This window comes from Aspergillus viridinutans, assembly GCF_018404265.1.
Source record: "Aspergillus viridinutans IFM 47045 DNA, scaffold_14, whole genome shotgun sequence".
In the NCBI taxonomy this organism is placed as follows: Eukaryota; Fungi; Ascomycota; class Eurotiomycetes; order Eurotiales; family Aspergillaceae; genus Aspergillus; species Aspergillus viridinutans.
The window spans coordinates 723,272-746,804 of record NW_025091230.1 but is presented as its reverse complement, the minus strand read 5'-3'; the positions used below and the strand labels follow the sequence as shown (position 1 = coordinate 746,804).

Below are 23,533 nucleotides of genomic sequence, written 5' to 3'. Positions count from 1 at the left end.
TGGTTGCACTGTCGAGGATGTTATACATATGGCTCTTATGAAAAGGACTTGTGATCTATAATGTAACGCTGCGATTGCATGTAACAAAACCGTTGGTGGCTTGTTTTGTCTCCGAAGGTGCAGCTGTTTCCATCTGAGGGGGCTTTGGGGAGAGGTGGGTGCTGCATGTCCAGCATGAGAACCATCGCTGTTTTCTCTAGAGACAGGGCGCATATCCACACCACTGTGTAGTCGTCGTGGGAGTGAGTTGCAGTGGTCATGACGAACACTATGACGATTGTAGTGTTGTTGGCTGCTGGTCAAGGATATGACTGCTTCAGGCCAACGCTGACAGACTCCATGTTTACAAGGCTAAGGTTGAAGTGCTCAGGTATGGGAATGTCCTTCACATGATCTTCTTACAGCATGCGCCACAAAGAGCTGTTCTTCTTGTATAAGAACTACAAGCCCAGCCTTGCACAACTTAGAAATATGCTTCGATGTCCTTTGTGGAATGAGTTCCTTTCCATCCCCTAAATATGCAATATGGAGAAACAAACACACACTAAGATATCGAAAAAGAGCTATTTCATCCTATACTCGAGAGCAGCCCAATTAATACAGTCAGTAGTAGGTTTCACCTGCTAGGTGTGTACAGTTACGGTAGTCTATCACAGCGTACAGGTCTATGTTACCATCCACAGCATTTTTGTTGCTGCCAATAGCATCATGTCTCGTAGCGCCCTGCACCGCTGATGCGTCCCATGTTCGACACACAAGGCTGAACTCTGGTGTTGATATGCCAGAGTAAGGAAAGATACACGCAGATCTGGATCAGCCTTGCTAGATTGCAAATGCTTATGCCATTATAACCCATCTATCTTACACTATAATACATGCTATGCTGCGATTAATACTTTTCAAATCTAGCCCGTATCCTTGCTCCATACACATAGAACCCGTACGGGATAAACACCATCCCCACCCCCAGAAACGCCAGCAGCCACGACGCCCACTGCAGGCCGAGCCTATGATACATCTGGGTGGTGAACAGCGGAAAAGCCGCGCCGCCTCCAGACCGCAGGAACACCTTCGCGGCGAGCGCCGAGGCCGCGTACTTATGGTACGAATCGATGATGTAGTTGTTAACGGCGTAGTAGCAGAGCACCATGCCAAAGCCGAACGCGATCCCGGACGAGGCCGGCCCGACCCAGATAATGTGTTTGAATGAGGTAGCGCCGAGAATGAACAGGGCGATCGGAATGAACGGGGCTCCAATAAGCGCAGCGATGAGTCGATCTTCGGGGGTCGGGGCGCGCGAATGGCAGGTATGACGAAACTGCTTCTCCATGAGCGGTGTTACGAGAAGCGCGAACCCGGCGCCGATCAGAATCGGGATGAACATCAGGCCGATCTGGCCGTCGTTGAAGCCGTACAGTTCGCCAAATATAACGGGGAAGGCGAAGAAGAAGCCGTAGAGCATGGCGTAGATGAGTACGATGTACATGCACATCAGGTCGAGGACGGGCTCGGTGAGGATCATCGTGATGGGACGGACGAGGTTTGTGCGCACGATATCCTTGAAGCTCAGCTTGACTTTTTCCTGCTCGGTGATAATGTTGGGATTGCCTGTTTCCTTGCGGAGCTTCTTTGCGCGGCGTTTCAGGATGACGGGGGCGTAGGTTTCTGGCACCAGGCCGACCATGATCATGACGACACCGGCAAAGGCCATGTTGGTCCAGAAGAAGAGGTCCAGGCGGTGCGAACCGACGTTGATCCATCCGCACACGATGGGGCCCACGACGGGACCGCAGTAGGGCGCTGCGGCGAAGAAGGCAATGGCCATGCCGCGCTCTTCGATATTCCAGATATCCGCAATGGTACCGCCGGCCAGCGACAGGCCGGAACTGGAGAAGACGCCGCTGAGAAAGCGGCTGGCCAGCAATCCACCGATGTTGGGAGAAAGCGCGCAGGGTATTTGGAATATGGTGTACAGTGCTAGTGAGATGACATACACGGGACGACGGCCGATGATCTCCGACAGAGGACTCCAGAGTAACGGGCCAACCGCAAACCCACAGACCATGATCGAAACGGTCAGCGTAGCCACTTCGAGCGAAACATGATACTTGTTCTCAATCAGGCCCAATCCACCGGTGACGAATGCCGACCCGTAAGCGACGCACACGACGAGTACCGAGACGACGATGGTGACGTACCAGCGGTATAACCGGTTCCAGTTGTGCGGATTATCGGGGTCATTAATCGTAAACGTGACAAAATCCACGGGTTCGCCTCCCTTTTCCACATCCGCCGGCGAGATCTGCCGGCCCCTGCTGGTCGTCGGACGGATTGATTCAAGAGTCTGTGCTGGGACCAACCCCGTTTGAGTCTCGATGTTGTATTCCTCGGGGAAGACGGGGTCGGTAGGACGTCCGACTTCGGGGTAATTGATCCCAATCTCAGGGGGACTTGGGCTGAGTCCAGCTTCATGGAGAGTGTCTCTAGTTTCTGTTGGTACTAATGCAAGGTTGTTGGTGTTGCGTCGTGCCTGAGATCTTTCTGGAGGTAGGGTCGACATGGTGGGAGTCAGCCCGAGTGGCCGTGAAATATCTACAGTTATAGTAGTGATATAGTATCATACTAACACTAGAGCTGATAGGACCTCCGGGATATATATACTCACAAACCTCAAACTATTGCCGCTCTATCATCATCCCGTTCAGTGGCCGACATAATCCCGAAAGCCGAGTTTCATCCATCCCATACAAGTCAAATTTTCGGCGTTAAATTGGAGCTTCTACACGGGTTCCTCGGAATCTGATTAGCATAGTATTATCTGACGTGTATCTGAGTTGGATCTCAGAAACGTAATGGTGAAGTGTCAAGACATCATCATGCGGTCAAGCACTTGCCGCTTCACTTAGGCCAAACGTACCCCCTGTTTACCCATACTATGCGATGACGTGTTTATACCTTTTTCTGTTTGTATTTGTAGTTCTGAATCTGTGATATAGACATAGATTGACTGAAAGTCTACCTGCACAGAAATCGAAAAATAGGATCAATTATGTCATATGGAGAAAACTCGGTACCGAGAGATGACCGAACTATATTCCGCAGCGAAGCTTCAACGGGGTTTCTGAGAGATAATCACATCCTCGTGCCGATTCCGATAATTGGACCTCAAAAATTATCGCACAGTTACCTTTATAGGCATCAGTTTCCATCTCTTAATACCCCTTACACCCCTTGTCGATCTCCCTCCGTCCATAGTTCGAGGGATGAATTACCACCATCCCAAATTCACAGAACTCCAGACAACCATGGCAGATTGCCAATGTGCCAAAACTATCTAACCTTGGACATATAGGTCTTATAGTTAGAGGTGATAGATGACAGGAACTGCTGCTAATCCATAAGGCAGGCAATATTCTGACCTTATAGTATTATGGCAAGTGTTCTGCCCTCTCTCACTGCTCCAGATTCTCGTATAGTTGCTCTGTTTCTATTATGTGGTCCATTATCTGTGTTTATAAGTTTACCTCAAGAGAATACATCGCATGCATCACCTCAGTGAGCCTCACCTCGTGATGGAACGCATCTAAGGCCAGATTACAGAAGCGCTCGGCCTTCGCTCCCGCTCGATTGCCAGATTCTGCTTTGTTCAGTTCTTCTCTATCACCTGTATGCCTGTATAGTTGATTTCTAGACTGTAGTTCTGCTTTTCAAACCTGGGTTATGTAAATTCATTCCTTACACCGTTCGGTGTCTGCCAGATTTGGAAGTCTCTTGATGTTCACAAACCGCATCATTTAGTTCTGCATCTCTGCTTTGACTCTGGCTCTACTTCCCCTTCTGCAATACCATGGATCCAATTGCTCGTATTCGTGCCAATTTCGAGAAATTCGTCAAACAGCCGCGTGATCAGAACAAAACCATCCAACAGCAACTTTCAGCAGTTACTTAGTACGGCTGATCTTCAATCATTTGGTGCCTCCTCCCACCGTTGCATCACTGGGTGGTGCGGCTGACGACAACATACAAGAAGAACAAAGCTGTTACGCAGCGCGTCATCAGCACTCTAATCCAGGATGCAGAGGGCTTCTCGAGACTGTCGATTCAGATGTGGCTCGCCTAAGTTATATGGGGATAGATAACAAGTGAAGTATATTGTTGTACTAAGCTAGGTCTGTTTTCTACAATGCTTTTCTTGGATGTCTCTCCCACAGGAAAACATGCAGTTATAAGACCGAGAGCCATGAGTGCAGTCATGAATATATTCTGTAAACTGTAGCCTGCAGCAAACATCCTTTTCACCGCCGCCTGCTGGGACGGAGTCCATTCCTGGATGGCAGACAGCGAGTCGTAGATTGCCTGCGCTTGCTCCGGGGAGATGATAGACAACATGCAAGGCTTCACATGATTGCTAAGGATTGTAGAACTATTATGAATTAATAGGTGTATCGAATGGGTTGGGAAGGAAATTACCAAATTGCAAGCGATATTGTCCCTCCCAGCACGCGGATCTGCGTTATGGCACCCATCATGACAGCTTAAATGGAGTTAGTAACGCAGTGTGTGGTGAATTCTTCACTCAATAGCCACGAACGGGAAGCCGACAAAAAAGGCCGTACTACAAGTTAATAGGAGGGCACTTACTTCAAGTCTCACCGCAACTTACAGCAGCATGGCTGTCAGCAGCCTGTCCTTGAGGATACTAGGAAGAAACACTGGTTCCTTGACGGACCCTTTCTTCTCAAGGAAAACCTCCCAGCTTATGAGAACGACGACAGCAATAATGTGATTGCCAGCACTAGCGGGGCAATGATGGCGGCGCTATCCCATGGGTACCGACTTCCTCCTTCTTCCAGAGCAAAAAACAAGTAGGACGGAAGAGGCGAGCAACAGAAACATGCCACATATATCTACTCGCGCAAACTCCGACTTCGATAGCTTGCCCCATGTAGGTCAAAGCGGATGTGGATACGTAGAGCTGCACTGCATCCTATAGCTAGCTAGCTAGTGCTCTGATTGATGTCGCCCGAGTCATGAAGCATATGGGCCAGATTAGTTAGTTTTGTCCACATGGTAGGCATTATTCTTGTCAACAAAGACATTGCCAGTATGAACAAAGGGTATTCAAGTCTTGCCATTGCGTATAAAAGATGCTCTTCCCATCCACTCAAGACATTTCAATTGTCGCCGATCTCTATCTATCCATTTAGCCTCAGCAAGGATAAAAGCTGTATTTCATTGTACAGTCTAGAAAAAGATCCGAACCAACACCATGACCAAGATCGCATCACAGCCTTTGCCGTTGATGGCCCCGTCTATGCCGCCATCCAGCTAGTCAAGGCTTCAAAAAGACGACAAATCAACGGCCCATCGACACATATCCCCAGGGCGGACGTTCGACCTGTCCTTCCATTAGCGGCGCCCTTGAACCAAATAGCCGCATTCCTCTTGGTTGTTGATTATTCTAATCTGGAAATCATATCAATTCCCGCCTTTGATAAATTCATCGAACCATTGGACTGCTTGAAGGAACGCCTGCTCCTTTGCAAACTTCTTGGCCTTATCGCTCAAATCTGCGCGAATGGCGAACCCATGCTCGACTCCACCATAGAGATTAATCTGGTATGGCTGACCAGAATCACGGAGAATGCCTTCTGACTGGTGACGTTTTGATGTTGGAAAGATGTCATCAGTCTCTGTGATTTAAGTTAGCCGTCATCTCTGATATCTATACAACAAAAAGAACTATCACTCACCTGCGGCTGCAATGCTCAGGGGCCCAGTAATCGCACTGAATTCTTCCAATTCAACGAAGCCCGGATGCGCGATATATCCAACGTCAGCCTTTCCCTCGTCGGGCCTCAGAAATCGGACGACGTATTTTGCCTGATAGCATATCCTGTTAGAATCATGGTTCAAAGAGACATTAAGTCCCGACCTATTTCGCATCCATACCCCAAAGCAATACCCGACCGTCCCGATCTTCTCGCAGCCAAGGCGTGTGCGAATATACCGGATCACTGAGTCGACAACGGGATCCACCCTCTCAGTCGGGTGTCCCTCCAGCCAGCTCATCAGATTAAAAGTCGCAGGCCTATTGAGCTTGACCGGGTCGCCGTGGAACAGATCAGGCATCGCTACGAGGTACCCATTCGCCGCAAATTGGTCAGCTATGAGCTGCGAGTTGATGAATCGGTGACCAATGACGTCTGTGAGGATGATAATTCCATGCTTGGTCGATCTGTCCTCGGGATACGAGAAATACGTCTCAACTGGAGAATGTGAGCTAAATTGGATTCATTGGAAAACAAGGAAACATACCACCATCAATGTCCTGATATTCGCCGGTTGCTTCTCCAGTGTGCTTGACTCCCACAGTGCAGCATCTCGCAGGCATATTAGACGCCATTTTGATGATAAACAAATATTGTATTCGAAAATTGTATAAGACGACCAGATGATGGATAGAAGAGGGGAAACCGGTCTTGATAAATACCGGCGTGCTTGGCTGAACTGGATTACGTATCGCTATTCTGCCTAAGACATTTCGTTGTCAAACACCTGCCTGAATACGAGGGGCCCGCTCTCCCACGGCAGTCTTGGATATAGCCGAACCTAATCGCACCGATACAATTAGATTCTAAAGAGGTGAACGGCACGAGAATATTGTGTTCAAGTTAGCTTCAGTAAGAGTTGACAGTGAGTGATACTGCTGTTACTCATCTTTGATATAGTGAGGCCCGATATTGGTGAAATACTGTCACGAATAACATGCGAAGAGGGGACGTGAGTAGTTTCGGATAGACTGACTGGCATATCTAACCCGCCAATCCGCAAGATGTGGATCTATCGGGCGTGGATCCAGCTCGCCGGATGTGGGTTGACCATCTCTAACCTGTACGGATATGGATAACCTTGGGTGCACTTGGCCTAGGGCCTCTTATAACTGATAAGCTTATATTCTATATACGTAGATAGCGAATGGTCCTAACTACCTATATACAAAAACAAAATTGTACGTTTACTAGGAAAGGTTAGTGTTATGGTGGATTTTAGATTATATGTCTTGATGATCAGGGCAGTGGTGGTTGGTCATATATCTCTTCGCCGCTTATCATGTTAACCTTAAGGATTGACTCTACATCGAGTTCCTCGGTACCGAGGCTCGCAGTGATGTTGCGCACGATGCGATTCTTGCACCAGGCTGCTGTTCTATTGTATGGCGCCGCGCTCTAGCAGCATGGTGCTGTTTTGGTCATCCTGGGCCGCAAAATACCAAGAGCTAAAGTTGGATTCGCAGCCCGTCGCAAATAATGAGATGCAGCTTATGATTAAGCTTATCATTTTTTTTATAATAAGATCGCCCTTGTTCTCTATAGTCAGTGCCCTGACCGATTCGCTGACCGATTACCTTATATAGACCTTACTATGTAAGATATGGACGCCTTAACTTGGAGGCCTGACCACTTCGCAGATAAGTAATATCTACTATGATTGGAGTAGCTTTGATTTATAGCTAATTATTAGAGCGATCCTCTCCATGTTCGCTACCGTAAGCACTCAGCCTCCCAGGGCCTAAGTGGCTTAGTGGAGCAGGAGACTCAACCTTGTATGTGATGCATGTCATTTTAGCTATTTGTAGTGTATACTGTGGTCTTGGGAGTATCTTATTTTTGTCATTCAGGCACCCTACATTGGGCGCTTTTCTTGTTAGACTGGCTGGACACCATACTCTAAGGAAAGGAAAAATATAAAAGTGACCCAATGCCTCTTCTCAACAACAACGATTACCAAACTCATTAACAGATGATCCTCCACACAGTTTCAACTTTTTAAGTTACAACTTCATGAAAGCAAGACACTGAAGACTTTTCTATCTCCTCGACTTCAAAAATGAAGCTACTTACTGTTGTTGTCTTGACTTTGACCTCTGTCACCCTGGCATTTCCCGGCCCTCGACTGAACTCAGAACAGCATAAGAGAGACTGTGACTGCGTATGTATTCTGTTTCTTTATATATCCCAAGAATTCGTGAATAGAGACTAACTCATATGTTTATGCAGAAAGCACATAGCGAATGTGTAGAGAACTGCAGTGCGTTCGGAGGTACTGCTGGGAGTCAGTTTGCTCAAGGCATGTGCATCCTCGCCTGCGGAGATTCCACAGGCTGTGGAGGAGACTGGGCCTGCTGTCAAGATGACACTGCTTGCCAAGGTGATGGGTGCTGTTCCATTCAAATTACAACCTGGTCTGGAAACAATTGCGAGGGCTCATCTGCCAACCCGTCGATTGCACTCGGCTCGGGCTCCAAGTGCTTTTATAATCTGCCAGGAGCCTCCTTTAGTGTCCCGCGTCCCAGGGGCAGTTGCAAGATAACAACTTGGTCTGGAGACAATTGTGAAGGGAGCTCTGCGGTTTTTGCTGGTGATAGGCAGGGATGTACTGCGATTCCTTTTGGATCTGTGTCACTGGATTGCCCTTTCAACCCTTAGATGTCGCTTTTCCTTTGGTTCAGTTAAGATCTGATTCTTTGTGGGAGGAATCGGACCGCTTTTGCAGACAAATTTGTGCTTTGGTCTCTTCTGCTCGATTGAGGTGGAACTGGGCTTGGGCAGTGTACTGACCTTGAGTACTGTTTCAATATGTTCTGATTAGCATGTGCTTAAGCATGTAGTTGGCCGGGCCCTTTGGCCTTGATACTAAACCGCTTTATTTCTCTGTTGTTCTGCTGCTTTGCTAGATATTATTAGAAAACATTGGAAAACATTATTGAATCTTCCTTCCCATCTTTAGTGCCGAACTACTACGGCGGACTGAATGTACAAACCGGTCAAAATAAATTTTTACAATGATTACCTTCCGCCACACTACTACCAAAACTACCACACGCACCACTATGCCTATAAGGCTATAGTCTATCTAGCATGCTTATAGAAACTAATATTTTTATATAAAATATATGGTACCTATATCATATAGATATTAAATGATTTGAATCACTATATAGTAGGGATTCGAATCGTTATATAGTAGGGATATCGAATCACCATATAGTAGGGATATCGAATGATTCGAATCATTATATAGTAGGAATTTGAATTATTTAAATAATTATATTATTTATATATTACTATACTTAGGTATATATATTTTAAATATACAGTGTTAGTTAGTGGGTTCCCATATGACCTTCTATATATATATATACTACCCATATAGGGCACTACCTCAGCATATAAGGATTCAATATCCCTACCATATGACGATTCGAATCCCTACTATATGACGATTTGAATCATTTGATATCCCTACCATATAGTTGTTTGCGAAAATGGTGCCCGGGTCCTATACTTCTGTCATCTTTTCGAAACCCTAATGCTAAGGAAAGCTAAACTACTTTCGTAATCATTCTGATGGAGTCTTGATCCTTGGCTGGTACTGTAATTTATATGAACAATTTTATGACAGAACATAATGTACCGCAACTTGTATCAAATATTCGAGTGCCCCTGGCCAAACATCTTACCATCTCACTCCAAGATCTTTCCGCAAGACCTGGTTGACCATTTGAGTGCCGCGACAGGGATGGCACCCAATCTAGCTGTATCAACCTTGGAATTTATCCAGGATATGATTATCAGTAATGAACTCACTTTCCGACAAATAGCTGAAGGGGTTGGCTGCAATGAGCTTACAATCAGACGGGTGCGCCTCTTTGTTTGGAGGCGTGAAAGCGCCTCACAAGAGGATGGCCACGAATACTCGCACCTGTTATGACTCAAACTCTTTGTGACCATCTAATCAAAAAGCCTTATTTATATCTTGATTAGATGGTACTTTTCATATGGGATGAACTTCAGGAAAAGGCAACAATATCCTGTCTCAGCCCGTACGCATGGACACGTGGGTGGTCAACGAAGGTAGGAAAGCAAAAGAGATGCAATGCTGATCTGCGGGATGGATTCTTCCCCTTCATCTCTGGCATTTGCTTATATCATCATGCCTATGTGGATGAATCTGGGTGTAATAAAGGGATAGGCTTTAGGCGAACTGGCTGGTCTCCTCATGGCGTAGCACCTCATGCAAGTGGCTAAATTTCCATCTTGATCAGCAATACCAGACTCCTCCAGCCTATGCCCAAGATGAGCGTCTTTTCCAAGGTCTTCCAATGCTCGACTGAAGCCTGTCTTTGAAGGACTTGACGCAGAGCTACTTCATCATTATTGATGACTGGAGCTGAGATCTTTTCTTGTCATGGATAATGTTTCTTTTCACCATTCCGAGTGGATTGAGCGAATGGGTTCACAAGCAGGGGTCTAGCTCGTATACTTACCTCCGCACTCGCCAAATTTAAATCCCATTGAAGAGCTCTTTACTGAGCCAAAAGAGTCCATCAAACGTCGTTGGCAACTTACTGACACCCTACATTGATACTGTGGGTAGCAAAGCTACCGCCTTAATTCAATGGATAGACTTCATGGACAAGGCTTGCAGTGGGCTGTCGAAGCTAGGCTGTATAAGGTAAGGCACAGGACTAATATCCTAGAAATATATCTAATATTAGTATTGAGATGTAAATTACATGGGGCTGTATAGAGCCTTTATACAATGCCTGTATGGGTGGTTACAAGTGACTGGAAGCTTCTCTGCAAACCAGTCAATCCAACACCAAGCCACCTGGCAAATCCAGCAAATTATGTTCCTATTGGTGGCATCCTAGCATTTCAGTGCTCGCTGCAAGGCTATACAGGAATCAACAGGAATCACACAAATGACCCTGTGCATCATTTTTGTCAGCTTATCAGCATATATTTTCTTTGACACAAGATGAGTCCACTATCTGAAAGCTAACATATTGCGATTCTATTATTAGGCTCCTCAGCAGCATCTTTCACCTTAGTGAGGTAATATCCAACCCTCTTACAACTGTATTGCCTCTCAAGCTAGGACCTCACGCAATCCCCTTCATATATCCCTATCCCCAGTGACTTCGGTTGTGAACATACACCATCTGAATATAGTTTCTCGCCCAATCATCAGTTTGGCGAACATTCCACAGCCTTGCCTTAATCCAAGTGAGGTAGACTGCGCTTCCTTGACGAACATAAATTAGATAATGGAGCAACAGATGATGAGCACCCAACTTCTATGCCATATATGATTGAATGGAGGGTGACCTTTAACAACCAGATCTCAGCAAAGGATACAGAAAAAGACCTAGTTTTAAGACCCAATTCATACTGGCCGTAGATTAAGCAGAAGGCAGAAGCTGTACTACATCAGAAAGTAAATCACAGTCAGCATGTGAAGCCAGATGATACCTTAGTTATGGTTTCTATAAATAACCACTCACAGCGCAATCTTACAAAACACTCTAAGAAGACAGGTATTAACTGGACAGCCAGAAATAGGCAGATCCCTATATGGCAGAATTTGCTTCATCAGTGCAATAAAAAAAAAATCAGGATCTCTATCTTATGAACTATATTGAGGACAACAGCCCCTGTTAAAAGAACTAACAAAAGAGGAAGCTCCTCAACAACCAACAGCATACTTCATGAATGAGATGATCATATTAATGCTGAAGATTCCTCTGGACAATTTTCACTTTAGCAAGATGTATATCAGAAAATGTGATGCCCTGGACCACCCGCCACCATGAGGGGCAACACTGCTGGCAGGACCTAGAGGGAAAGAAGCACTACAAACTCAGAAGGATAAAAGCCTCATCAAATACGAGCAGCAAGGTGGTATCATTAAGACATATGATGATATTCCTGATAAACGTACACGAAGACCCGGAATAAAATAATCCTAGTACATGCTACTACTGTACTCAGATGTAATATTAATACAGAGTTGCACTGGTGTTGTGTACGTCCTTGGCATGATAAGACATGAATATTAGGATGTATGGAGACTTAAATTACATTGGAAGCATAGTCGATTCAATATAAATCTGCCAAAAGAAAAAGCCAGTGCCAGTATTACAACTTTTTGTCATCCCACTGTGCTCCAATTCTAACTGATCAAGACCTGCCAAAGAAAGCTATTTGATAACTTTTATCTCTCCCTTAACCGCATCGTCCCATGGCGAAGGTTCAAGCCCTAGATGCGAACAAAGGCATTTCAGGCGGGATCGGAAACACTGAGATACTAGGTCGCGACGCCAAGATTGGAGGAAGGGCATCCGGAGCAAAATATATAGCTGAAATTAGTGCTAAGTTTCGGTTGAGGTTCGTCGCATCTATAACAGGATGGCTACCGTTCTCAAGCCGGCTTCCTGGTTTGAGTGCCATTGGTACTCCACCATAATCGCTATGTGCTTTGTCAATAGCAAGCTGGTAAAGTCCAATATTCGAGGCAAAGGCGGACAGAAACACATTGTAAACACCCGGTTTGGCGTCAAGCGCAAGAGGGTCTCGTGAATTGATTTGGTTTGCTCCAGCACTCATTGCAGAATCAAATAGCCGTCCAGCCATGATGAGTGACACGCGGTAAGGGCGAATCATCATATAATCAGCGGCACGGCTGTTTCTGGTGGCTAGATTTTGTCCAGGGTGTATGGTCTTGTCGCGGAAATCCCCCATCGTGGTAAATAATTTCATATTCTCTGTCCATTGCGGATACTCTTGCTGGATCGCCGATGAGAATGTGCTGAGTTCGGCTATTGCAGCTGATGTATCACCCTTAGGTATCAAATCCACTGCTATGGTTCGGCTTGTCGGGATCGTGTTATTGTCATCGACATCGGCAATATCAACCAAAGTATTTATTTGAACAGTCAGAGGTCCTTCAAGAGGAGATTTGATCACTTTCTTTGGTAAAGTCTCCCGCGGCGCTAAAAACTTGTAGTTCACCGCAACTCCAGTAGTTTTAGGCTTTGCGGAGGCGACAAGAGTAGAGCCGAATGAGGTGCTCCGTCCGTCAATATCTCGCATTTTCACTTCAAAAGCACCGTCTTCTTCAAAAGTTTCCCGCATTTCAAGGAGTGCTTTTAGGTCCTGAGGAGCGCCATAAGAGAATACGTGGCGGAATGTTTTATTGCTTGTTGGAAGTAAATGGTCCTTCCCAGCTAGGGAGACAACATCAGTCCCTGCACTTGTTATTCCAAACTCTCCCTGCGGTTGACTGCATCTAAATGTTTCAATGCGCATGATTGGACTGCTAGGCTCCTGGATGTCCTGAAGGTCCAGCTGGGAGAAATTCCCATCGTTTTGGAACGAAGCTTGAATTTGTGATACTCCCATGCTGATGTGCTTATTTTGAACACAGGTTGGATGTCTGTCAATTGTAATTGATAAGGATAATAGTTAGGGAGGCCTGGATAAGCTGGGACTTTAAATAAGTTTTACAGAGTTTATTATTTATCCAGATAGAAAGTCTGTTAGCAGTATGACATAATTGAACGACAATAGTGAGGCGATCATACAACTATTTTAGGCAGTGTGGTGTCACCATTATGATCTAGACCTCTGGTCCATAGAGCCATCAGGGTCCTGAAAGCGGCATATRWATGAGACTGATGATGGTCGATGATGCCGTGTTGATGTAGGCGTGTGGTGTCACCATCATGATCTTGATCTAGACATCTGGTCCATGGAGCAATTCGGCAATCAGAATCATTTGAACTATATCTAATGATAAACGCAGTCTGCTGAAGTCTCCAAGCTCATCTAGTCTTTCTCTCCGATTCGCAATTAATCTATACTAAGCAGAGGCCGTTATTGAGGCAACAAACTAGGTGGTGGAGATTTATCTTTGGTATCAATTACAACATCGTATTAATTTAGAGCTAGGAAGCCTAACTTTAACCAAATAACGTAATCCAATGCTGAACTGCGAATCTTTGTTCCCATACAAAATGGCATTTTTGTAACATGGGATATATAACTTAAAATCAGAAAGTTAGCACTATATAAAGTACTGAATTGGGACTTTTGAGTCATGTTGGAGTATAAGCCCATACCTGGTGACAAATTCATATATCAGGATTGAAATACAGAGGATTATCTGTTATCCAGGTAATTAATGGTCCTACCTGCCTTAAAAATCTAAGAGGCACTTACTCTGCAGCCTGTAAAATGCTCAATTTAATAATCTACCGAAGAAAGAGCAGGATGGTGGAGATATTCCAGATTAAAAAGGTGCTATTTAATGTGGGAATGCAGATGTGTGGTTCGGCCGTACCCACGGCTCGGCCCAACAAGCCACGACCACATTCTGGACGCCCCCTTTCGGTGTTCATTACTCATTATCATGCATGTCATAAATGGGCTCTAGGACAGATCCAGCAAGGATGCATTCCGTAACAGGTTGTTAAGGGAGTAGCAGTAATTCACCTATCAGTTTTGTACGATAAGAATTATGATGATCTAAGCATATATTATTCCCATGCTAACTATAAATGTCCCGGCACGCCTTTCAACAAAAGTACACTACTCAAGTTGTCAACCGATTTGGCCGACGCTGTATCGCCGCGTTTGCGGCCGGACTCAGCTGACATAAAGTTATAAGTTCCAAATCATAATGTTAAGCCATAGAAATGGCTCGTGAAGAAGGTTAGCGCCTTTTGGTATTAAGGTTTGGGGAAGTTAGCCAATTGCCTAAGATGCGGATACGGTTCTGCGATCCATAAAAGCCAAGCGTACCGCCTTTTAGTAGGGTCTCAGCTGTTCCACAATGGGTCTTGGTCGCAAACGGAGTCTGTTTGCAGCTATTTAGACGTCGAGGCGTATAAGAACAAGTAAAGCCAAAACTAGCCAACGTACGTCATGAGCTCAGCGATAGGGCCACTAGGCATGCTGAATGATATGGAAATGGGAAATGCGGTTGCAGTACGGAGGTGTGGTGCAGAACTCATTAGCCGCTAGTAAGCTTGGCAAGGTAATAAGACCAAGCAACATTACATAGTAATTTATATGGTAGCTTACGTCGATTGATTTCAACTCCTAAGAATTGGATATTGAAGCTATTCAAACGGCTACAAAATATCTTCCCAGGCTAGATCACCGATATCTTGCCTATAAGAGATAGTACCCTTTGCTCGATGACCCTTCTAATCATGATTATCCTTGTCTGTTCGGCCCTCCTGATATTCATTACCTCTGTCTAGATTAATGATGATAATATGCTTTATATCAATACCACAGTAGGCTAAAGTCAGGGCCTGCACGCGCATGGTAACTGGATGATAAGATCCACGCATCTTTGATGGCTTTAATGGCTTCGAGGGCTTTGAGGAGGGCTTAGAGGAAGTAGGCAGGCTGAAAATATGGATAGTAGGGGAACACTGCATTGAATTCATCTTAAAGAGAGAAAAAGGGGTTCTGTATAGCTTCAAATTACTTTTTTTGCCCAAGAAATGATAGATAGAGAAGTTGAAAAGTATTATTTTAGAAGGATTATAGGTCTCTATAGTAATTTTAGTGTATAGCTATTTACAGTGGAAATGCCAAGTTTACTAGCGGCTAATGAGTTTTGCACCACACCTCCGTATTGTGTCGGGAGTTGGTGGATGTTGCAGTGGGAAGGAGCTGGAGGGGTAGCGGAATTAGCGGGCTTGCCGCCCTCTGTTATTTGGAGGCGCCTTCACGCTGCCAGATAGGCGCATGTTGGTGCGAAGCCATCTAATTATACCCTCATTCCAGCAGCCTCGGCCGTCTGGGGAACGGTGAGTTCATTGCTGATGGTCATATCATGGATTAATGTCAAGGTCGATGTGGCAAGATGGGACGCCATCTTTGTTGCTGTGCTTCATGCAGATGTTCCGTGCCGTGGGCGCACTCTGCAAGCGATTCGGCAACGCATCCAAGATCACCGGGCTGCTGTCGACCATTTTCTTCGTCTACGGAGGTAAGTACTTTCCCCTTATTTAAAGACGTCACTAGCGGCGTAGGTAATCTCATCCCATACGAGAAAATGCACGTCTGGTTCCGCTGGATCTTCTACCTCAACCCCGGCGCGTACGCCTTTGAGGCCCTCATGGCCAACGAGTTCGTGTGTAAATCGCTCCAGTGCGTGCAGCCGGACTACATCCCTTACGGGGCTGGATATCCCGGCTCGGAATCCCCGTACCGGGGGTGCTCGATCCCCGGCAGCCAGGGTGACATGATACTCGGGGCGCAGTATATCCGCGCACAGTACAATTACTCGTGGCATCACATTTGGCGGAGCTTCGGGGTGATTGTTGGCTTCTGGATTTTCTTTATCGTTTTGACGGCGATGGGGCTCGAGCTGCTCAATAGCCAGGGCGGATCGTCTGTTTTGCTGTACAAGCGGGGGAGAAAATCGGAAGAAACTCCGACCCCGGTGCAGGAGGGCGCACTGGCGTCGCATGTCAAGCAGTCGACCTTCACCTGGCATAACCTCGACTACCATGTCCCCTACCAGGGTGAGAAGAAGCAGCTCCTGGATAAGGTTTTTGGGTTCGTGAAGCCAGGTAACCTAGTTGCGCTGATGGGATGTTCCGGCGCCGGAAAGACAACGTAAGTCCGGCGCCTACTCCATAAGTTCAATGTAGCTAACGTGACAGACTTCTGGATGTGCTGGCCCAGCGCAAGGACAGCGGCGAGATCTACGGCTCGATTCTGATTGACGGCCGGCCGCAAGGAATCAGTTTCCAGCGCACGACGGGATACTGCGAGCAGATGGACGTGCACGAGGCGACGGCCACGGTCCGGGAGGCTTTGGTCTTTTCGGTGGTGCTGCGCCAGCCGGCTCATGTTCCGCGGGAGGAGAAGCTGGCCTACGTAGATCACATCATTGATCTGTTGGAGCTGCGCGATATCGGCGACGCGTTGATTGGAGGTAGGTACCCTTCCAACGCTGTAGATGCAGGCTGACGATGCGACAGTCCCCGGCGCCGGTTTGAGCATCGAACAGCGGAAGAGAGTAACCCTCGGCGTGGAACTGGTCGCCAAACCGACACTGCTCTTCCTGGATGAACCCACCAGTGGTTTAGACGGGCAGTCCGCGTACAATATCATCCGGCTTCTGCGGAAACTGTTCGACGGCGGGCAGGCAATGCTGTGCACGATTCACCAGCCCTCCGCTGTCCTCTTCGAGGCCTTCGACTCGCTCCTGCTGCTCGCGCGCGGCGGCAAGATGGCGTACTTTGGCGAAACGGGCAAAGACTCGCAGATCGTCCTGGACTACTTCGCCCGGCATGGAGCCCCGTGTCCTCCCGACGAGAACCTCGCCGAGCACATCGTCGAGGTGATCCAGGGCAACACGGACAAGCCGATCGATTGGGTGCAGGTGTGGAACGAGTCCGAGCAGAAACAGAGCGCGCTGGCCCAGCTGCAAGATCTCAACGCCCGCGGCAAAGCCGACGCCAACTACGTCGAGGACACGGCCGACTACGCGACGTCGAAATGGTTCCAGTTCACGATGGTGACGAAGCGGCTCGGGGTGCATCAACCAGATGCAGCCGTTCTTCCTGCACAACCGAGATATTTTTGAAGCCAGAGAGAAGAAGGTACCCAGCCCCTTGCCCCTTTATTTGTCACCAGTGCTAATGCTAATGCCATGCTAGTCCAAAATATACCACTCGCTCGCCTTCATCGGCGCCCAGACCGTCTCCGAGATCCCCTACCTCATCCTCTGCGCCACCCTCTACTTCGCCTGCTGGTACTTCACCGCAGGCTTCCCCGCCACCGCCAGCATCTCGGGGCACATGTACCTGCAGATGATCATCTACGAGTTCCTGTACACGTCGATCGGGCAGGTGATCGCGGCGTACGCACCCAACGAGTACTTCGCGGCGGTGATGAACCCCGTGCTGATCGGCGCGGGGCTGGTCAGCTTCTGCGGCGTCGTGGTGCCCTACTCGCAGATGCAGCCGTTCTGGCGGTACTGGCTGTACTACCTCGATCCGTTCACGTACCTGGTCGGCGGCCTGCTGGGTGAGGTCCTCTGGGATGTGAAGGTGCGCTGCGAGCCGTCGGAGCTGGTGCGGTTCAGTGCGCCGGTGGGACAGACGTGCGGCGAGTACATGGCTGCGTTTCTGGCTGAGAAGCCGGGGTATTTGTTGATGGGAATGCGACGGCGTGTGAGTTCTGTCCGTATTCCACTGGGGCGGACTATGCGCGGACGTTTAATTTGAAGGAGCGGTATTACTCCTGGAGAGATGTATGTCCCAATCCCCTCTGGTAGGATACGATACTGACGATGCAGACCGGGATTACGGCGCTGTTTTGCATCTCGAGCTATGCGATGGTGTTTCTGATGATGAAGCTGAGGAGCAAGAAGACCAAGAGTGCCAGGTCGGAGTAGACAAATTATATAGACAATGTATATTGACAATGCATATAGACAATGCATATAGACAATGCATATAGACAAGAAGCAATCTATAAATATAGACAAGAGTGATACAAACTATAACCTCATCCGCGCAACAGCGGGCGTCCGCACATGCGCAACCTCCACCAACCGCCCCAGAATAACATACTCCAGCTTCAGCTTGAGGCTATACACCAACGCCTTGAAGGTAACCTGGAACGTAAAGAAGCCCAGATACTGCACGACCACGACCGACACATCCAACGCCATAATGACCACGTTGATGACGATCAGCTGCACCAGGACCCCGTGCGAGCGGCGATCCGCATCGATCTTCAGCAGCGGCACCGCCTTGTAGATATACAGCCCCGAAAGCAGCAGTTCCTGCAGACAGAAGCCGACGAGCTGCACGCGCTCCATGACGTCGAACGCGGTCGCGACCCCGTTCGACCCGCGCAGGGCGTTCGTCGCGAACTCGAGCGCCGTGCAGGAGGTGTGCAGCACGACCCCGTCCACGATGATCAGGTATAGCAGGGCTTTCAGGGCGCGGCGGTTATCAAAGACGAGGTTCAGCCGCGACCAGAGGACGAGGGACTGCCCCGTGACCATTCCGGACCAGCCGGCATCGAGGATGGCGATTTCGAGGAAGTAGTTTGTGGAGGTGATGCTGTAGATCTTGAGGACGTAGCCGAGGCCAAAGGGGATGATGCAGAAGGAGGCCACGAGGAGGGACCAGAAGTAGGGGCCGGAGTAGCGCTTGAAGGTGTTGAAGCAGAGCACGATCAGGTCGAGGGCGTTGCACCAGGCGACGGCGATGAAGGTTGGGTAGACATATTGCTCGACGATGGGGGAGGTGATGTGGTGGTCGAGCCCTAGATCGGTCGAGGTGGTGTTGAAGGTAGGCATGAAGCCATGCCAGAGGGAGAGAGAGTAGATTGGAGATAAAATGGGGATCCGGAGTCGGTTATCAATAATTTTCTGGGGCAAGTTCCCATTGCGTCATGGCAGTGGGTGCTGTGGGGCTGACAAGGTGTTGTGAGTGGCTGGAGATTATGATCTGGCCAATCAGATTGTGCTGATACCATGTCTGGGCCAATGACAAGTCAGGACCTTGGTAGTGTGTACCTAGGCTGAAAGAAGTAGAGGTACAGCTATTAGAGAGGTATTTCTTAAGACAGGAGTAGTTGACTACCTTAGAGATGGTTACTACCATGGGCTATTTATGACATCCTTGTATGTTCTCAGTGTCTACTGACAGAGGACTCGGTACTTGGGAATGCAGCAACCAAGACTTTGGACAGCATTTGACATTCCTTCTCATAGCTAGACCCTGTAGGATGACCCATTGATTAATAAATGCTAGACTTGTTAAGGAGATATATTAATTTGGCAATGAGCACACTGTTCTCTACCCAAAGGCAAGTGAGGACCGACGAGAGAGAGCTATTCAAGCTCTTGGGTGATGTCTCAGCCTCCACGCTGTGAAATGATTGGGGCAATTGAAGGAAATATATTGCATGATATGAAATACCCATCACCCTCGGATGCATTTCCCCTTCTGCATAACTTAATCTACCTGGATTGGCAGGACATCCGGGACTAATGATCTAGTGGCCGTCTGTTAATCTGTCTTAATCTATTTGGTTTTCTTACTCCGTCCATCCGATGCTGCACGTGCGCCAAAATATGCCCGAGATCAACATCGCTTATTCTGATGGGGTACTCAATCTCCTCATTGCCTTGTTTTCACATTGTTACATTGTGAATTGACCGCGGCATGATGGCCTGTTTAAATACAGCGTCGGCCCCCAGCATTGAGACTGCATAGCTGTCGACCATCACCATGCATCTTCTACCTCTGGTTCTCCTGCCCCTGACAGCCCAGGCCATCAACATCGTCTCGTCCAACGACGATGGATGGGCCGAGATTAATATCCGCCAGTTCTACAAGGCCCTGACCGCAGCTGGACACTCCGTCGTGGTGTCTGCGCCAGCTGAAAACCAGAGTGGAACAGGTAGTCCCGTTCCCCTCGTCAACGGCTTAATCCGTGCTGACCAACTCAGGCTCCTCTGACAAAACACCCACCACTCTGACGGAACCATGCGAGTTCAACAGCTGTCCCTCCGGCAGCCCCGCGACAGGCTACAATGCCTCTGACCCCCGTCTCAACTACGTCAACTCGTACCCCGTCACCTCAATGAAATACGGCATCAGCACCACGGCGCCCCCGTTCTTCAACGGCGCCCCTCCAGCCCTAGCCGTCTCCGGCCCCAACGTGGGCTCGAACCTCGGTCTGGCCGTGTACTTCTCCGGCACAGTCGGCGCAGCACACTATGCCTCCGAGGCCGGGATCCCCGCGATCGCCTTCTCGGGCAGTTCCGGCTCTCAGACGGCGTGGAACGCGGCCGTGCCGGCATACAGCCAGGTGTATGCGCAGCTGGCCACGAAAATCACCAATCAGATCGTCGCCTCGGGGACGCCCTACCTGCCCGACCAGGTCTGGCTGAACGTCAACTTCCCCGAGGTGAGCGCTGAGTGTGCCAGCGCGGACGACTTCAAGTTCGTGCTGTCCCGCATCTTCTCGGGGCTGTTGTCGGCGGATGATGTCGAGACGTGTGGGAGCTCGCGGCTGCCGACTGAGTCGACGGTCGTGGGTACGGACGGATGCTATGTGAGTATCTCTGTGGGCTGGAGTGACAAGACCGATGCGGCTGCCGATGTGCAGGCGGTTGTGCTGGATAAGCTGAGTGGTTTGTTGGTTTGTTTGCCCTGATGTCTCAGAGAGCATGAAAGCAGCGGTAATGCAGCCAGAAAGAAAGATGCTATCTGCGATCGCAATAGGTCAGTTTGCTGAAGAGGAGATGGTCACATTCATAGAATAAAGCACTCTGAACCCTTGGAGCTATTATGAAATCAATGCCTGTCTTCTCTGTAGAGCCGACAAGCCTGTCATGAATTCCCATACTGGTGGCTGCATATGTCTGAACCCTATTCTCTTAATAATCTAACCTATGGGCCCTATCTGAGCAGATTTATTTAGCATGATATCCTCTTCGTCTGGTCAAGGTTATCGCAACAATCTACTGAGAAAGTAAACGCCACAAATCAGTTACATATCGAAGTGGAAGAATAGTCTCCTAGATGCCTTGTCTAGCCGGGCATGCCGTTGATATGATCATATCATTCACTGCTGCGAAGATAAGCTGATGGATGGTGAATACTTCCAGTGATACTGCCTACGTAGTGAATTGTATTGTCATACCCCTTCTCCTAATTCTCCTGTCGCCTGCCCCTCTCCTCATTCCCATTCTTCCTATTACTGAGTATCTTTAGATAAAGCTATTAAGGCTGCTTCTGAAGATTAATTATCTTTCTAAAACTTTAACCTTATTCTTCTGATATACTCATCTAAGCTTTAACTCCAGCTAATAACAGTCCACTGCTAGCTTCGTGGGTTATCTAGGATGGTAACTTACATATATTTACTGTGATGGAGTTCATGCATTAATAATTTAAGGTTAAATAATAGATGCCCAGAAGGATTAACTCATGCCTTGCAAGACTCGTCCAGAAAAGGCACTTGTCAAGGGCATTTGTTGCCCCGAGCATGGGCTGGTCAGTATGTTATTCGACAGATGCTATTGCTTAGTTATGCTACGCAATCAACCGTGGCACCATATCATGGGATATTCATTTACTAGAGCTCTGCATGATTGTCATGCAGAGTGCACTTGGTTGTCGTCCTGGTTCGTCTAATCTTCTCCTCATCGTAAATACATACGTGTCTGACTCTGAATAGGAGACGTAACAGAACCATCCCAATGCAATACGAACATGTACCCTTTTAGCGGCCCGCTGACTTTCCCGGAGACCGTCAAGTCCGGGCTATATCTGGCAAAGACAACTATGTGATGTGGAGTGACGTCTCCATTACCATTGGAGACACGTTTGATCTTCGCGGGCCGTAGACCAGAGCCGTTGCGCCATACCAACCCTTGACCAACTCGCCGAATGAAACGGTCGCAAGTTATATTTACTTTGATGGCCGGCAGAAAGAAGAGGTCGCTACATTGCTCCGGAGAGGGGAGGAGACTTGGGTCAAGTCGCGATGGGTGAGCGTACCCGAGTCCGAAGGAGGTGGGCTGCAGAGCGAGAGTTTCTGTTTCGTGAGGTTGGATTGGAGGGATGGTTTAACGGGCTGGATCTGGAAGGCAAGGATGTCGCTGCTCGGATTGAGCGAAGACAGCAGAAGATGGAGAGACGCCGGCTGAAGCGCGAGTCCACCGAGGGAACCAGTGACATGGAGACGGAATCCAAGTCGGCAAATGGGGCAAGGGGATCGGAGGATTGCAAAGGACAAAGTGAAGAGTGTGCTCTCAGGGAGACCATTTATTGCCATATTTACTGCGACTCTCTCCACCTTAGGGCTATAATCAAGGCCATGGATCATATGTATAGTTACTCATTATACTCAGTGCATGAAAGCCTCGAATTAAAAACAACTCATTGCACTGCTGGCAAGCCACGGTGTGTTAATACTACATCTCTTCATATACGAAAGCCTGCACTCGCAAAAGCATGCACGGGAGAAGGGCCCATCTTGCAAAACTACCCATTGAATAAATGTTTGTTATGGTTAAAAATAGTTATTAACGCTAAGAATCACTTCGCATCCTACTCTGAGTCATCCTTTCTTGTCAATAAGATGCTCGTGCTATTGTTGCGTTCCGTGGGCTTGATTCCCTCCAGCAGCATGATACCCTTGCTTCTATCAAACTCTCATCCAAATTCATGGCCTTGTGGATTTTATGCGCCTCCCGAGATAGACTTTGTGTGTCTGATTTCCGTCATTTTCGGACTAGGTATGGAATGTCTCAGTTATTGAGAGCTGTGTGCTTGGCCAAACGCAGACGACCTTGATATAAATGAAAGGCCGCCATGCGTATTGGATGGAGAACAGCCAAGTAAGCAGTATCCTATATACCATACTCCCAATAGGATGGCTGAACAGTATATTTCCAAGCCCATGGTAATATGTGTACCTCTATGGAAAGTGAACATGGCAGCAAGATATCCTTAGAACAAATGTAACAACGTAACCAGACACAAGAGTACCCTGTTTACCATGACATAATTACAGTGGAATGAGCGATTCAACAGATATCGACCGTCGGTGTCCTCGACAAGCATGCCTACACATATGCCAGTGATAATATAGGCGCCATCATCCCAATCTAGTATTGCCCCTGC

At 47.9% G+C, this 23,533-nt stretch overlaps 7 protein-coding genes across 7 annotated transcripts; 3 read left to right on the top strand and 4 right to left on the bottom strand.

Annotated features, from left to right (window-relative positions):
- Window positions 1-889: 889 nt before the first annotated feature.
- On the bottom strand, window positions 890-2,560 carry Aspvir_003326 (MFS transporter; the record flags this gene model as incomplete). The annotated part of the gene is made up of 1 exon (XM_043274911.1): window positions 890-2,560. The coding sequence occupies one exon, from the start codon at window positions 2,558-2,560 to the stop codon at window positions 890-892; it is 1,671 nt and encodes a 556-aa protein (XP_043130846.1).
- A 2,918-nt stretch (window positions 2,561-5,478) lies between these two features.
- Aspvir_003325 (dienelactone hydrolase family protein) lies at window positions 5,479-6,406 on the bottom strand (the record flags this gene model as incomplete). The annotated part of the gene is made up of 4 exons (XM_043274910.1): window positions 5,479-5,693; window positions 5,754-5,883; window positions 5,953-6,269; window positions 6,319-6,406. The coding sequence occupies 4 exons, from the start codon at window positions 6,404-6,406 to the stop codon at window positions 5,479-5,481; spliced, it is 750 nt and encodes a 249-aa protein (XP_043130845.1).
- A 5,692-nt stretch (window positions 6,407-12,098) lies between these two features.
- Aspvir_003324 (uncharacterized protein) lies at window positions 12,099-13,247 on the bottom strand (the record flags this gene model as incomplete). Its single annotated transcript, XM_043274909.1, has 1 exon — window positions 12,099-13,247. The coding sequence occupies one exon, from the start codon at window positions 13,245-13,247 to the stop codon at window positions 12,099-12,101; it is 1,149 nt and encodes a 382-aa protein (XP_043130844.1).
- A 2,457-nt stretch (window positions 13,248-15,704) lies between these two features.
- Window positions 15,705-18,273, top strand: Aspvir_003323 (uncharacterized protein; the record flags this gene model as incomplete). The annotated part of the gene is made up of 7 exons (XM_043274908.1): window positions 15,705-15,852; window positions 15,878-16,484; window positions 16,532-16,806; window positions 16,853-17,409; window positions 17,534-18,049; window positions 18,106-18,129; window positions 18,175-18,273. 7 exons carry the CDS (start codon window positions 15,705-15,707, stop codon window positions 18,271-18,273), a joined length of 2,226 nt encoding a protein of 741 aa, XP_043130843.1.
- Window positions 18,274-18,378: 105 nt separating this feature from the next.
- Aspvir_003322 (uncharacterized protein) lies at window positions 18,379-19,188 on the bottom strand (the record flags this gene model as incomplete). Its single annotated transcript, XM_043274907.1, has 1 exon — window positions 18,379-19,188. The coding sequence occupies one exon, from the start codon at window positions 19,186-19,188 to the stop codon at window positions 18,379-18,381; it is 810 nt and encodes a 269-aa protein (XP_043130842.1).
- A 937-nt stretch (window positions 19,189-20,125) lies between these two features.
- Window positions 20,126-21,056, top strand: Aspvir_003321 (5'/3'-nucleotidase SurE; the record flags this gene model as incomplete). Its single annotated transcript, XM_043274906.1, has 2 exons — window positions 20,126-20,297; window positions 20,347-21,056. 2 exons carry the CDS (start codon window positions 20,126-20,128, stop codon window positions 21,054-21,056), a joined length of 882 nt encoding a protein of 293 aa, XP_043130841.1.
- A 1,335-nt stretch (window positions 21,057-22,391) lies between these two features.
- Aspvir_003320 (uncharacterized protein) lies at window positions 22,392-22,765 on the top strand (the record flags this gene model as incomplete). The annotated part of the gene is made up of 2 exons (XM_043274905.1): window positions 22,392-22,651; window positions 22,759-22,765. 2 exons carry the CDS (start codon window positions 22,392-22,394, stop codon window positions 22,763-22,765), a joined length of 267 nt encoding a protein of 88 aa, XP_043130840.1.
- Window positions 22,766-23,533: the final 768 nt, after the last annotated feature.